Below are 13,594 nucleotides of genomic sequence, written 5' to 3' on the forward strand. Positions count from 1 at the left end.
TTATTGAAGTATTTTTGGACTTTCTCCTTCAAATAATAAAAAGCACCATGTAGCAGTAGCCGCTTGGTATTTTAAAACAACCAAACGTTACATTTAACGGGAAGAAAAAAAATTATTGACAAAATTTATCCACATATATGTTAACATTACAAATTAGAAATTCTTTTATTAGAAAAAGCTTTTCATAAAAGGATTAAACCTATAAAAAGAGGAAATGACTATGTTTCTTCTTTATTATGTTGATAAATATATAAGACAAGTGTTATTTGATCCCATTTGATCACAACATTTGATTCTACTTGAATCCTACTGCCATATTTTACTACACACATACATCCTGCAAAATCATCCTTTACTGAATGCTTGTAAAGAGGTTTAAAAATACAACCACAGACTGCTTCAGAAAGAGCTCGGAGAATCACATTTTCTATAGGTGAGTAACAGAACTGAGAAATGAGATTCTCCCTTCTGCTGCAAAAAATGAAATTGAAAATAAAAAGCAAAATATGGACACATTTGTCTCACCACACATGCACAGAGGGTGTAAGGTAATTTCTAGTACTGAAGTAAAGCATCACACACAGAGTGTTCACCTCGATACTGACTCAATGCATCTGAGAGCTGAGCACAGCTGTAACTATGAAAACATTTTTTTCCTTATCAGCTACACTTTCTTCACTAAAATACCTCTTAAAAATCATCCTCAACTAGGCTATGCATGGCATTAATTGTTTGCCTTTCCTTAGAGCTGAAATCCTATGAGCAGAAGAGCCACAGAAGCCTATTCCTTCCAGAAAAAGGCAAGGCTCCATCTTTTTCCCCACCTTCTAGTTTTCCTACTAAGGGCTTTCTCTAGCTTGCATTTTCTTCTGCTTTAGGAGAGCTTAAAATGGTTCTCTCGGAGGCTGCTATTTATTTATCTGTTTGTTCATGTAGTTATTTTTAAACTAGCCTATACTTCTCATGGGAGAGCAAGCTGATAGAAACGGAAAAATTAAATGTCAAGTGCAGCATCCAGCCATACAATTTCCTGCTTTTTGCAAAACTTGGTTCTTCAGTCGTCTCATTTAATGTCTATGACAATCTTACAGTAAAATATAAAGGTTGCCTCAGCCAACCTCAATTAATACTTTTTTGTTACAGAGTAAGATACATATTCTTTATGTTTAGCCCCATTTCAGTCAAAAATGTCTGTGGTTATTTCAGTACTTAAAACCAAAAGAAGTCTTTATGATCTGAAATCCCAACTATTTTAGAACTGTGAGAACAAAAACTACAATTGCACCTAAAAAGGCTATTTAGACTCCTTAAAATGATTCCCACTTCCATTATTACCTGTGCTCTTTTAAGCCACTGGAGGGTACCCTGGGATGTGCTGCAGGCAGCACCATCCACTACAAACCATGAACATACTCAAACCTTACAACAGGCCACAGTGACACTGTTACATAGGTGTCTCTCTCTGCACCCCCACCCCTTAGAGAATTTAAAATAAAAATACAAAAATAATTCAGGAAAGAAAAGTTTGTCTTTTAATTACATTAAACACTTTAATGAAGTTCTATTCTATGATCTGTACTTTAATGAAGTAGTTTTCTGAAAGCTAAGATTTCAATTTTGGATTTATCTTATGTGCAAGATCAAAATTCACTGACTAAAATACACAGAACTTGGCTCTAGCACTAATTGCTTTATCACATCTTCCTGCTAAATAGCACTATAGCTTGCAGAGGGTTCTAAAAGAAAGTAAAAAGTTGGCAGCCTAGTGAAAGTTTTACCTCAATGAAATAAATTTTCATGACGGCACAGAAATGGGGAACCTGGCCATAAAATCCTTGAAATCAGAGATGTTATCATCGAAAGTGAACAAATTTGTTTCTCAAGAAGTATCTATAAGAAAAGCAAAACCAAGAAACCCCCAAACCTAATTTATTTGAAGTCTAAAAGTGTTTTTCCATATATGCTACACTTTGGTTGTACTTAGTTCACATAAAAAGCCTGAACAACAGGAGAGAAGACAACAGTCTCTTCAACTTCAAAATGCACTTTTATCTACTCTTTCTGGTTTTGCTGTTCACCATGTTCAGGGATGCTGCTGAGGGCTACCCACAGACATCACAGTGATTATGTGGAAAGATGACTGTGTCACTACATGGGAGGAACGAGATGTGACAGAGCAGGAGTCCGCCACAGAAAACTGACTCAGTGATCCTAGAAGAGTAAACAATCCCACACGCCTCGGCAGCTTTTTGTGTAAGAGAAACCTGGTGGCAGATAATCAGTTCCCTGCCAGTTCCTGCTCTCCTCACTATCCAAACTTTGTGTCCATGTACGTATGTTTCAATTAAGGCTCACGGTGTCTGCAAAACATTTCAAACTCTTTTATTTTTCTAATACAGTAAGGTATACCACATCTAACCGAGAAGCCTTCTTCACAAAATACTAGTCACATTTTTCAGAGCATCAGTATTCAGACACTCAATCAAACAGCAGTTTGCAGAAGCACACACATCCAATTGATAAAAATAAAATATTATCTTGAATATCATTAACTTTTGTCACTATCCCAGGAAACATTATGTGTGTAAGAGAGTTAATTCTCAAGGAATATTTTGGCTCAATAACCTTACATGGCTTAATCTTCCATTTCTAAGATATTAATATAACCTTCAATAACTGTAAAAACAAACACTGTTCAGGAATAAATGTATTGCTACAGCAAACAATAAAACCTTAAAAATCTAACCTACCATGGCAATAAAGCGCCCAATGAAACAGAAATATGAAAGATGGTCAGGATTGATTGTTGATGCTGGATTTATCTGCAGGCAATAGTTGCTCTTGCCAGCATATTCAAATAGGCAGTACATAGGGTTCAGTACTTCATGGGAAAGCAAGAAAAACCACTCTCTAAGGAAAAAACACATGTATACACAAAAAAACCATCAAATACAGATGTTTATCACCATTCCCCTTAGGTAGCTAGCAAAATGGTCAAAATATAAGCAAACTTAGAAGAATAATATAAACAGTGTTGTATTAGAATCACAGAATAATATATGGCATTTTATACTTCTTAAATACAAAAAATCATAATTATAAACAATAATGTTAGAAAGTAATGGTTTCCAAAGTTTAGAAACTATTGTTAGGATTGTGACCTTGAACACACACTCATAGTAGAGGTTTTAGCTGCATGTTAGTAGCATTTTTGCTTACAGAGTCCTTGCCTCAACCAGTATACAGTATTTATCCTCCTCACACCTGCTTTACTGCATAAAACTCAAATCTTTATTCAAAAAAATCACAGACTACTCCATGGGCAGTGTTTATTATAAACAACCTTATGTAACACAGAACAAAAGAAAAAAAAAAACAAACCGCAGCGTAACATATTTGCTTTCCCAATCTGTCAGCAGAGCACACACTGAGGTAGTGTGGTTTAACAAATTAAGCCCACGGGACACAACAGTGTGAAAACTTTTTGTTGAGGTTTAACTAATACATGCTATTCACCACTTTCACAGTTTCCAATGCAGTTAGACCTGAAATAATAATAGAATCTGGTATTTCAGTGTTAGAACAGCTGATTTTTAGAATATTTTTTGCTTTACAATATTTGCATATAATCAGAGACCTCAGAGGCAGTCCTATAGACTCAGGATTTTTTTGTTTCAGGGCCTGAGTGCTTGGAACTAAACAACCAAGCTTAGTGAAAAGCTATAAAAAAAACCTAAAAGTCTATCCTATAATAACTGCAGGGATTGAATTCCATCCTTGTCACCTTTCAGCTGTCACATTTAAGAGGTATCTTTTCTATCCCTATATTTACCTGATATCAGGAAATAGAAATTAGGTGCTTGCTGGCATGTTTCTCTTAACCATGCTACGAAACTCAAGTCATGGATAATGATTCACTACAACTCGCTTCCAACTCAAAAACCAAGTACAAACAGCAAACAGAGAAAGACAGCCAAGAGACAGTAACCCTAATGCAAGGGTGTCAGACTCATTTTTACTGGGGGCCACATCAGCCTCATGGTTGCCTTCAAAGGGCCGAATGTAATTTTAGGACTGTATAAATGTAACTACTCCTGCCCTAAGAGGTTCTTGTGTATCTTTAGTAAGTATGAGAATACTTTACAGCATTCTATGCAAGTTTTATACTGAGACAATTATTTTAACCCTGCATCAAATTTAATAGCCACTTGAATTAGATCAAAGCCAGATAAAAAGGGAGGAATCGAAGATATCAGTCATCAACAAGAAGTTTGCAAAAGCAATGAATTTTTCACGTCAACAGCTAGAACTAGCAACAGGACACAGAGTCAGACTAGTCCTGCTAAACACACGGTAAAAATCTGGAGAGAACACTGAGTTTAGCTGGCTGAGAGACACGTGATAGATCAGGTGCATCAGCTTCATTTGTATTAATGCAGTATTACATTATCAAGCCAGTAATCGAACTTTTACTCCGAGTTCTCAGTGAATTCTCAGCTCAGGTTACAATGAGATCTTTGCTGCTTCTCAATGTAACATACAAAATCTTGAGGAAGACTTATTCCTAAAACTATGAAATTATTCTACTTTTTTAAAATATATATTATTTATTTATTCTGCTATTTTCTGTCACTAACACTTCAGCTCAATTATTCTAACATCACTTCTTTGGAATACTTTTGTTTCTCTGGAACAGATTACTTTGAACTCTCCTGGTCCTCATCCCATTGCCTATGGCCATCGTGATATGGACACCAAGCAAACAAAACCCAGGCAAACCAAAAACTGGTTTCCTCCCTGAAGTCATCCCTCAAAAGGCTTTCAGATATTGTAATCCAGAAGCACAACCGCCCACATATCTAAAGAAACCCAACATTCAGAGGCAAGCTTCCTTCCTTACAAATCCTACACATTTTTACTAACTTCATTTTAACACAGCAAGATACATAGAACCAGAACAAAATCAAAAGAGAACTATTTTACATTTTTAAGAAGGCAAAAAGAATTATTCTACTACCAATGACTACTCCTAATACCCTGGAGCTGCCGTAGTACTGAAATTTTCATCCTACTAGTAACATTTCAGTCAAGTCACTGGCAGCAGTAGTCAGAGGTTGTCTTCTATTTGGTCAACAGAGAAAACAGGCTTTGTTTATGGTTTTCCTGTTACCAGATTTTTGCCTCCTGAGTTCCAGCTCAGATTCTAGATTCTTGTAGTCCAGCTGTTTCACATTCCTGCACAGCCTACTTAGTCTGTTTGTTTGCTGTTGCTTCTTGCCTGTGCTACTCTCTTCTTGTTTAGGTCCTTTCTGTTCATATCAGCCCCAGTCTGGTGTTTGGTTGTTGTCTTCCAGATAAGCAAACCACTTTATTTTTCCAGTCTCCAATTTCAGGAAAGTGGAACTTTCTGACAGAAAGTTTCTGAAATAACTCAGTCTAGAGCAATTAACAGGCATAAAAAAAATACCAATTTAAACATCAATCTTTGTCAAAGAACTGACAAACTCAGACCACAGTTATACTAATGCAAGGTTACAATCTATAACGATGCATTAAGGGGAGCTAAAAAGGTAACCAGGGTCAGACTGCAAAAGCAACCAGCTTTTTTGCCAATAGAATGACATTAGAAATCAAGGTTAGTGTGCTATTAAAAAATAAAAGCTATTTAAAATAATTTATTTCTTTTACCTTGCCAAGCCACCATAATCCAATCCTTCTTCTCCTCTGAATATAACATACAATCTTCTCCTCAAATCGTAGGGTTTTAATGCCATAATCTATGAAAAAAATCCAAAATTGTAATAAGCTATAAAATATACATTGACAATACAATTGCTCTTTTTTATTCAGATTTAATTGATACAAAAATGTCATATATGTGAAGTTTACACAGATTTGACAAGGAATTAGACCAACTCACAGAACATGCAGTCAATGATTGCACACAAAAATACTAGTTTGGACTTAAAATCCTTGAGCAGCATACTGCTACCAAGAGGGAGACCAAATCTGGACAGTATATCACTATATGGTCGCCCTGTTCTTATACACATCTTAAGTAATTCTGTATCACTAAAGGAAAACGGGCAAAAGGCATTTCATTTGACATGCTACAGATTTTTGGTTTTAGACAAAACACCTACAAGTCATTTATTCCAATCCAAAATAAGGGTAATATACTTTCATTAATAACATTTTTTACCTATAGAAAATCTATCCCAAGAGGTCTTTTATGTGGTGACAGTGACAAGAATTTTGATTGTTAAAAGAAAGAAGGAAGGAACATACAACGGCTGCAGACAGTAACAGCCCAAGAACTGTAAGTTTCAATTACACAGATTTAACATTTGAAGGACAAGCAGGACACCAGTTTTAATCAGAGAAAACATTTTGTAATGTATATAACCACACACAAGGATCAGGAAAGCAAATCCAATGTGGTTAAGTTAATATGGTATGCAATGTGGTTAAGCTATGGAACTCTTTATCACAGGATGCTGCAGATGCAAAACGTTCAGAAGAGAAGCACAGTCAAGCTGACAGAAGTCCCTTGAGGATTATTAAATACCCAGAAATCCTATCAAGCTCAAAGAGCATCTAAAATGCAAACAGGTGGGAGTTGAAAGATCATTTGGTAGAAGTATTATATATATTACTTCTGTTCTTACAGTCTCCCCTAAGAATGCCCCTTTAGTTAATAACAGAGGAAGATGACTGTGCCTAAAGGACCATTAGTCTGAACTGGCCATGACCATTTTTGTTCTTATGCTTTACTTTGATAAACAAACACAACAATCTTTGTAGGCTTACTTGCTGGAAGGAATCTTCAAACAAAGTCTGCCTTGATACATTGATTTTCACATGACTTGGCAGCGCATTGGACTGTAATCGTAAAGCAATAATGTTAAAAGGCAGCACACATAAATGTAAATTCAAACAATTTCAAAAAGTAAATGATTACTTAATCAGTACCTGACACAAGTAACGGAAATGAGCAAGTTTCCATCTAAAGCTACGCTCGTAAGCAATCTGTGGCCCTTTATTTCTGTAAGGAAATATATTTGAGATACATTAACTATACAGACACCAAACAGTACTTTTAATGCTGAACAACAGCATGCAGATTTCAAAAGTATACAAAAATTGTTATTGTAAGATATGACCAGAAACAAAATGCAATAGATGGTTTGGTTAGACAGTGTTCCTTTCTGCTCCACCCCATTTTGGGGGGTTAAGATGCTAGTCAGCTTACCAAATTTGAAAGAAAGTCTAGAGGACTTCTAATCCTATCATTCTTGTAAAAATTGCAAGCCAACTAAAGAGACTTCTAATTTATTGCCTTCACTGAAAGACAGCTACTGCCAAATTAGGCTTCATAAATTCAGCTGTTTGTGGAATTATGAAGGAATTTCTAGCACAATACTCTATAGGCTCTTTGAATTAAAAGGCATCAACATATCAGCAGAAGTAAACCCTACCCTACATAAAAGACATTACAACTGACACCATGTAAAATTGTTCAAAAGTGTTTACAAGTACTTTGTTTAGACATTGATGTTGCTAGAAGGTGTATAACTGTAAGCAATACTCATTACAATCATTTGCTATTTCTTTAAAAATTTAACTATTAGTTACACTAGTTCAATATTCACGTCCACCTCACTTCCCCACTCTATTTATAAAACAATTACAGTCTTGGTATTTGAAAAGTGTATAAAAACTATTGAACCTTAGAGCAACACAGCAAACAATGTCATAGATAAACTGACAACTAAAGCTTAAAAATAGATTAAATCTACAAGACAACAATCTGTTCCTAACTTAATGCTTGATTCCAGCTAAAAGTATAGATTGTTTCCTACTATGAAAAGACTGCATCACTAAACTAAAACAAATTAAAATGCTAAAAAACATTTTCTCACTTACACACTAGATTTCCCAGTACGAGGATCATTGAAGGTGGTGGTTCTTGTATTATGGTCAACAAAGTATCTGACACCTTCTCTGGTATAACGGATTTCCCAGCCCTCTGGAAGAGGGTCCTCATTTTGTAAACTGTAGGAGAAATCACAGACAGCGCTTTTTCCCCCCCCATATCATGACATATGAGAATTAAGCAAGATCTTTTTAACTGCACGGTCAATATACACACCTACCCTTGAGTTCGAGGGTCTTCCCACTGTGTTGTTTTTGTGTTATGATTTACAAAATACACCCTATCATTTGAATCCACTCTCCTTTCTAGGGGAAAAAAAGAGAAAAAACACTGTACAGTAATTGCATTCCACATTTCTGTAACTGTCACTGCCTGAAATCAACAGTTAATTAGCTTACCCCAACCTGGTGGTAAAGGCCCAAGTGGATCATTTTCTGCTGACAACATTGAAGCCTATTTAAAAACAAGAGGACATTCAGTTAGGCCAAATATTATTATTTTTTTCCTCAATGTTTTATGATAACCACTAGTTCTGAACACTATCCACTCTGGGGGAAAAAAAAAAAAAAAAAAGCCATTTTTAGTCTGTTTTTGTGAAGAAACATAGATTGTATTATAATAAGATATGATTTGTGCTCTTGCCTCCACTGTTTCCAATCCCGTGCACCCTCCCTTTTCCTTCCTACAGCAAACGTGAGAGTCAGCGGTCTTCAAGATGTACAGTTCATAGAAGTTTTGCGGAAGCACGTATAAGCAGATAAGCACAACGTTCTTGCTTAAGAACATGCTTTACCATAATAAACATTTCCAAGCACAGAGATTACTGCCAACACAGGGGTTTTTGCTTCCTCAATACATGATATCTTCCCTGGCTGTTTGGCTATTTTCAGACTTCGTCATTCTTTGCAAAAGCAGCTGCATTCATTAAATATGTGGATGGCTGAAGTTATACCAACATACAGTAAAAGCAAAAAAAAACCCAGATTAAATTATTATGTAAAACCATACTAAGCTCATAACATACTGTAACCTTGCAGAAGTCCCACAGTAGCTCCCAAGAATACAAAACATGGGAAAAATAAAATGTAAAAGGCAGAAATCCCCCAAACTGCAGGATCCATACTATGATTTATAACTAAAAGCATCCCCCGCCCTAAATTTTTTTTACACGAAAATGGTTTGTTTGGTTTGGTTTTGGTTGGGGGTTTTTGTGCAGAATGGAATTTTGTTTTATGGAAACCAATCAATATTTTCTAGATAGTATCTTAAGGATCACCTTGCCACTAATACTGCTTTATGTAGGATATGCAATCCAAAAATCTCAAATCCACTTACGAGTTTACAACAGAAAATTCAGGCAAAAAAGCTAGAATATTTTTCCTGTGAAACAGAAATATAGCAAGATCAGAAGAAAATGTCAATAGTTACACTTAAAACCAAGCTGCCTCTTTGTTCCAGCCACCAGCTACTATATGTGAGCAGAAAATTATTACCTCAGCAGCAAAAGCAGTTAGGTCTTTTCTGCTTTTGCAAACTGCACAGTCACAATGACCCTGTAACCAAAGACTTCTGTGTGGTGAATATATAAAGAATAATGCACAACTGAAAATGCTGTCTGCCAAATAACTGGTCTCCTTACAGGGTCTAAGGATTTGTGTGTGGCTGCTCACTAATAGATATTTAACAGAACACACTGAAACACTAGGCAGTGGCATAGGATGAGCCAGATTCAATACCAAAAGGAGTACAATATATGAACTCAGGTAAAATTAAAAGTAACTAAAAGAACCATATCCTATGCTTTTTTCTTCCTTCAGATAGCTTAGTTTTTACTGTTCAATGTAACTGAAACATTATCTTACTCAATAAAAGTATTAATTCACTTTTCCCCAAGCCAGGCTCTTTCCAGTGGTGTCCAGTGACAAGACCAGAGGCAATGGGCACACACTGGAACACAGGAGGTCCCCTCTGAACATCAGAAAACACTTTTTCACTGTCAGGGTGACCAAGCTCTGGCACAGGTTACTCAGGGAGATTGTGCAGTCTTCATTCTCAAGAGATATTGAAAAGCCATCCGGACAAGGTCCTGGGCAGCCTGCTCTAGGCGGTCCTGCTTGAGCAGGGGATTGGACCAGACGACCTCCAGAGGTTCCTTCCAACCTCAACCATTCTATCTTACTCTTATTCCATAAGTTAAACTGACTTTGATGCAAAGCTCCAGTAGTTAAGAAAAATCAGTGTAAAATGTGTGTTTCTGCTATTGCTAGCGATGAGATACAATGTCTAATTAAGACAATGAGAGGCTGAGAACTATTGAACGTAAGAATACTGCAGCATTCTTTACTTCAGTGGGGTACCTGAATAAAGTCCACCAAATTCAAAGCAAAGTTAGGTCTGTGGATGCACAAAGTCCTAATCCAATGACGCTGTTTTAGACCTGTACTTCAATGGTTTCTTCCTTAGAACACTCCAGATTTGCTACATATCACTTATGAAGTCTCTGGGACTGGACCTTTTTTTAAGAGACCAAGCACTATTCTTAAAATTGACTGTTTAGAGTGACAGTGACATGCAGGCACCGTCATTCTTAACTCTGAAAAAGCAACTATCCTATTTATGCAGTCACGGACAGAAAAACGTGTCTCAAAAAAAATCCTCTTCGAAGCTACTCGTAATATTTTCCTTTTCAGTTAATGGACTGCTTTAGTTTTACCTCTTACTACTACCATTAAAAGTCTTCAGTATCATGCAGTATACAAGGCTCAAGTCAGGGAAGAGTCTCGGAAGGAAGTACTTTTTGCCCCCAAGGACAATTTTTGTTCACATTTTCAACAGAATCAGAATCTGAATTACTGATGCCAAATGTCTCATAATGCATGTGGTTTAATAGTTATAAAATCACTTTAGAAAAAGTTAAAGAACAAAAAGTACACCTATACCACTCTACTAATTTCTAAATTTTATGTAAAAGTTACCGAATAGAGGTATCGTTGGTTAAACTGTTGCATAGCTCCCTGCAGTTGATTCCGTTGAGATTGCCACTGCTCAAAGTTCCTGACAGATTCCATTGTTGGCCGCTGCCAGGTTGTTGTTCTCGTGTTGTGGTCCACATAGTAAACTCTTCCACGATCATCAACTCTTCTTTCCCAGCTTTCAAGAAACACAAATGTTAAGAGCTAATTTTTTTCAGTAATATTACTTAACTAATTTTCTCTTTATGATAAATTCCTAGACAGTACTTAAATTCAGTACTAGAGTCACAGGCATGATTTTCATTTCTAAAGTGCACAAAAGTACTCCCCAACTCTATTGATAAAAGGACAATAACATTGAGCAAAGACAGACTTCAAGCAATTGCATCCTCAGCTGTCACCTCATTTTTAACTCTGTACATGTCTGTGACCATAAACAATGTTGGCAGCCTTCACAGAAAACACTGTCTGGAAACCTGAGGTTTGGAACCAGTGTCCTAAACCTAGCAGTGCCACCTAAATAAAGGTAGTCAAATGTGCATTATTTAATGCTTAAGTTTTAAAGGAAGAAAAAAATAATTTAGTTGCTCTATTCGAACAAGTGATCAGAACAAGCAAAATATACAGTACCATCATTACTATAAAATAGCTGCAATTGATATAATTCTAAATTAACTGAAAGCTAGAATTTATTAATATATGATGTATAAAACAGGTCTGATGAGCTGTTTTAAAAAGCTAGTATTTTTCCTGCACTAAACAAATAAGCAAAACCGTAGTACCTTTATCATATTTAAATTAAAAACATCTATATTACCCAGGAGGTAAGGGCTGTGGTCTTTCCCACGTTGTTGTTCGTGTGTTGTGATCAACATAATAGGTTCTACCATGAGGATCCTTTCTTTGCTCCCACCTTCAAGACAGAAAGACTTTCACATAAGTCAAAGAGAAAATATTGCCTAGGACTTATTTCCCAATAAGCCAAAGAAGTACCTTTGTATTGAATGAAAAGACTATGATGCAAAACTCATTCTAAAATACCAAAGAAAACTCACACTAGAATACATATCAGTTACTTCCTACTTGAACTGATGTCACCATAAAGACTTCTTTAAAGAACTTTGTACATAAAATGAGCACACATCAATATTCACAACCGTTTTCATATTCTATCTAAGTAATCTGACAACAAAGACAAATAATTATCTACTCAATGCTTGGATGCTAAAATAACCTAATTCAAAAAGTGCTTAGAGATGCATTCTTTGCGCTTTTAAGTAAATGCATTTCTCAAAAACAAGAGGGAGTTCACATTTTGAAGCACTGTTCCCTATAATCAACAAACAACACGATCTTAGAGAGTGAACCTGAGATGTGTGCCATCAGATGGTTTACCTATTTCTGTTTCCTACCCTGGTAAATCCTCTGATATCCTTTGGGATTACTTCTTCAGTTTTAGTTGCAAAGGTAGGGCCAAAGGATAAAAGGATCATTAGGGGCAGTCAACATGGCTTCACCAAGGGGAAGTAATGCTTCACCAACTGCATAGCCTTTTATGAGGACATAACAAGGTGGATAGATGATGGCAAAGCAGTGGATGTGGTCTATCTTCATTTTGGTAAAGCATTTGACACAGTCTCCCACAGCATCCTCACAGTTTAACTGAGGAAGTGTGGTCTGGACAATCAAGTAGTGAGGTGGACTGTAAACTGACTGAAGGAAAGAAGCCAGAGAGTTATGGTCAATGGGGCAGAGTCCAGTTGGAGCCCTTTATCTAGTGGAGTGCCTCAAGGGTCAGTACTGGGACCAGTACTATTCCATATATTCATCAATTACTTGGATGAGGGAATAGAGTGCACTGTCAGCAAGTTTGCTGATGACACCAAGCTAGGAGGAGTGGCTGACACGTCAGAAGGCTGTGCTGCCATCCAGCAGGATCTGGACAGGCTGGAGAGTTGGGCGGGGAAAAATTTAATGAAATATAACAAGGGCAAGTGTAGAGTCTTGCATCTGGGTAGGAACAACCCCAGGTTCCAGTATAAGTTGGGGAATGACCTATTAGAGAGCAGCGTAAGGGAAAGGGACCTAGGGGTCCTGGTGGACAGCAGGATGACCATGAGCCTGCACTATGCCCTTGTAGCCAAGAAGGCCAATGGCATCCTGGGGCATATTAGAAGAGGGGTGGTTAGTAGGTCGAGAGTGGTTCTCCTTCCCCTCTACTCTGCCCTGGTGAGACCCCATCTGGAGTATTGTGTTCAGTTCTGGGTCCCTCAGTTCAAGAAGGACAGGGAACTGCTGGAGAGAGTCCAGCACAGGGCAACAAAGGTGATTAAGGGAGTGGAGCATCTCCCTTATGAGGAAAGGCTGAGGGAGCTGAGTCTAGCTTGGAGAAGAGGAGACTGAGGGGTGACCTTATTAATGTTTACAAATATATAAAGGGTGAGTGTCATGAGGATGGAGCCAGGCTCTTCTCGGTGACAATCAATGATAAGACAAGGGGCAATGGGTGCAAACTGGAACAGACGAGGTTTCACTTAAGTATGAGAAGAAACTTCTTCACACTGGAGGGTGACAGAGCACTGGAACAGGCTGCCCAGGGAGGTTGTGGAGTCTCCTTCTCTGGAGACATTCAAAACGCACCTGGACACATTCCTGTGTAACTTCATCTAGGTGTTCCTGCTCCGGC

At 37.2% G+C, this 13,594-nt stretch overlaps 1 protein-coding gene across 7 annotated transcripts in view; it reads right to left on the reverse strand.

The window, feature by feature from the left end:
• WWP1 (WW domain containing E3 ubiquitin protein ligase 1) overlaps positions 1-13,594 on the reverse strand; it is a 58,121-nt gene that overhangs the window by 7,422 nt on the left and 37,105 nt on the right. For all 7 annotated transcript variants that reach the window (XM_071803959.1, XM_071803961.1, XM_065830056.2 and 4 more), the window contains 9 exons: positions 11,726-11,821; positions 10,912-11,086; positions 8,335-8,389; positions 8,157-8,241; positions 7,927-8,055; positions 6,973-7,045; positions 6,811-6,882; positions 5,689-5,777; positions 2,751-2,910 (listed from right to left, as the gene is read on the reverse strand). In XM_071803959.1, coding sequence (XP_071660060.1) covers positions 2,751-2,910; positions 5,689-5,777; positions 6,811-6,882; positions 6,973-7,045; positions 7,927-8,055; positions 8,157-8,241; positions 8,335-8,389; positions 10,912-11,086; positions 11,726-11,821 — 934 coding nt within the window. The remainder of the gene's footprint in view (positions 1-2,750; positions 2,911-5,688; positions 5,778-6,810; positions 6,883-6,972; positions 7,046-7,926; positions 8,056-8,156; positions 8,242-8,334; positions 8,390-10,911; positions 11,087-11,725; positions 11,822-13,594) is intronic.

This window comes from Patagioenas fasciata, chromosome 2 (genome assembly GCF_037038585.1).
Source record: "Patagioenas fasciata isolate bPatFas1 chromosome 2, bPatFas1.hap1, whole genome shotgun sequence".
Taxonomy (NCBI): Eukaryota; Metazoa; Chordata; class Aves; order Columbiformes; family Columbidae; genus Patagioenas; species Patagioenas fasciata.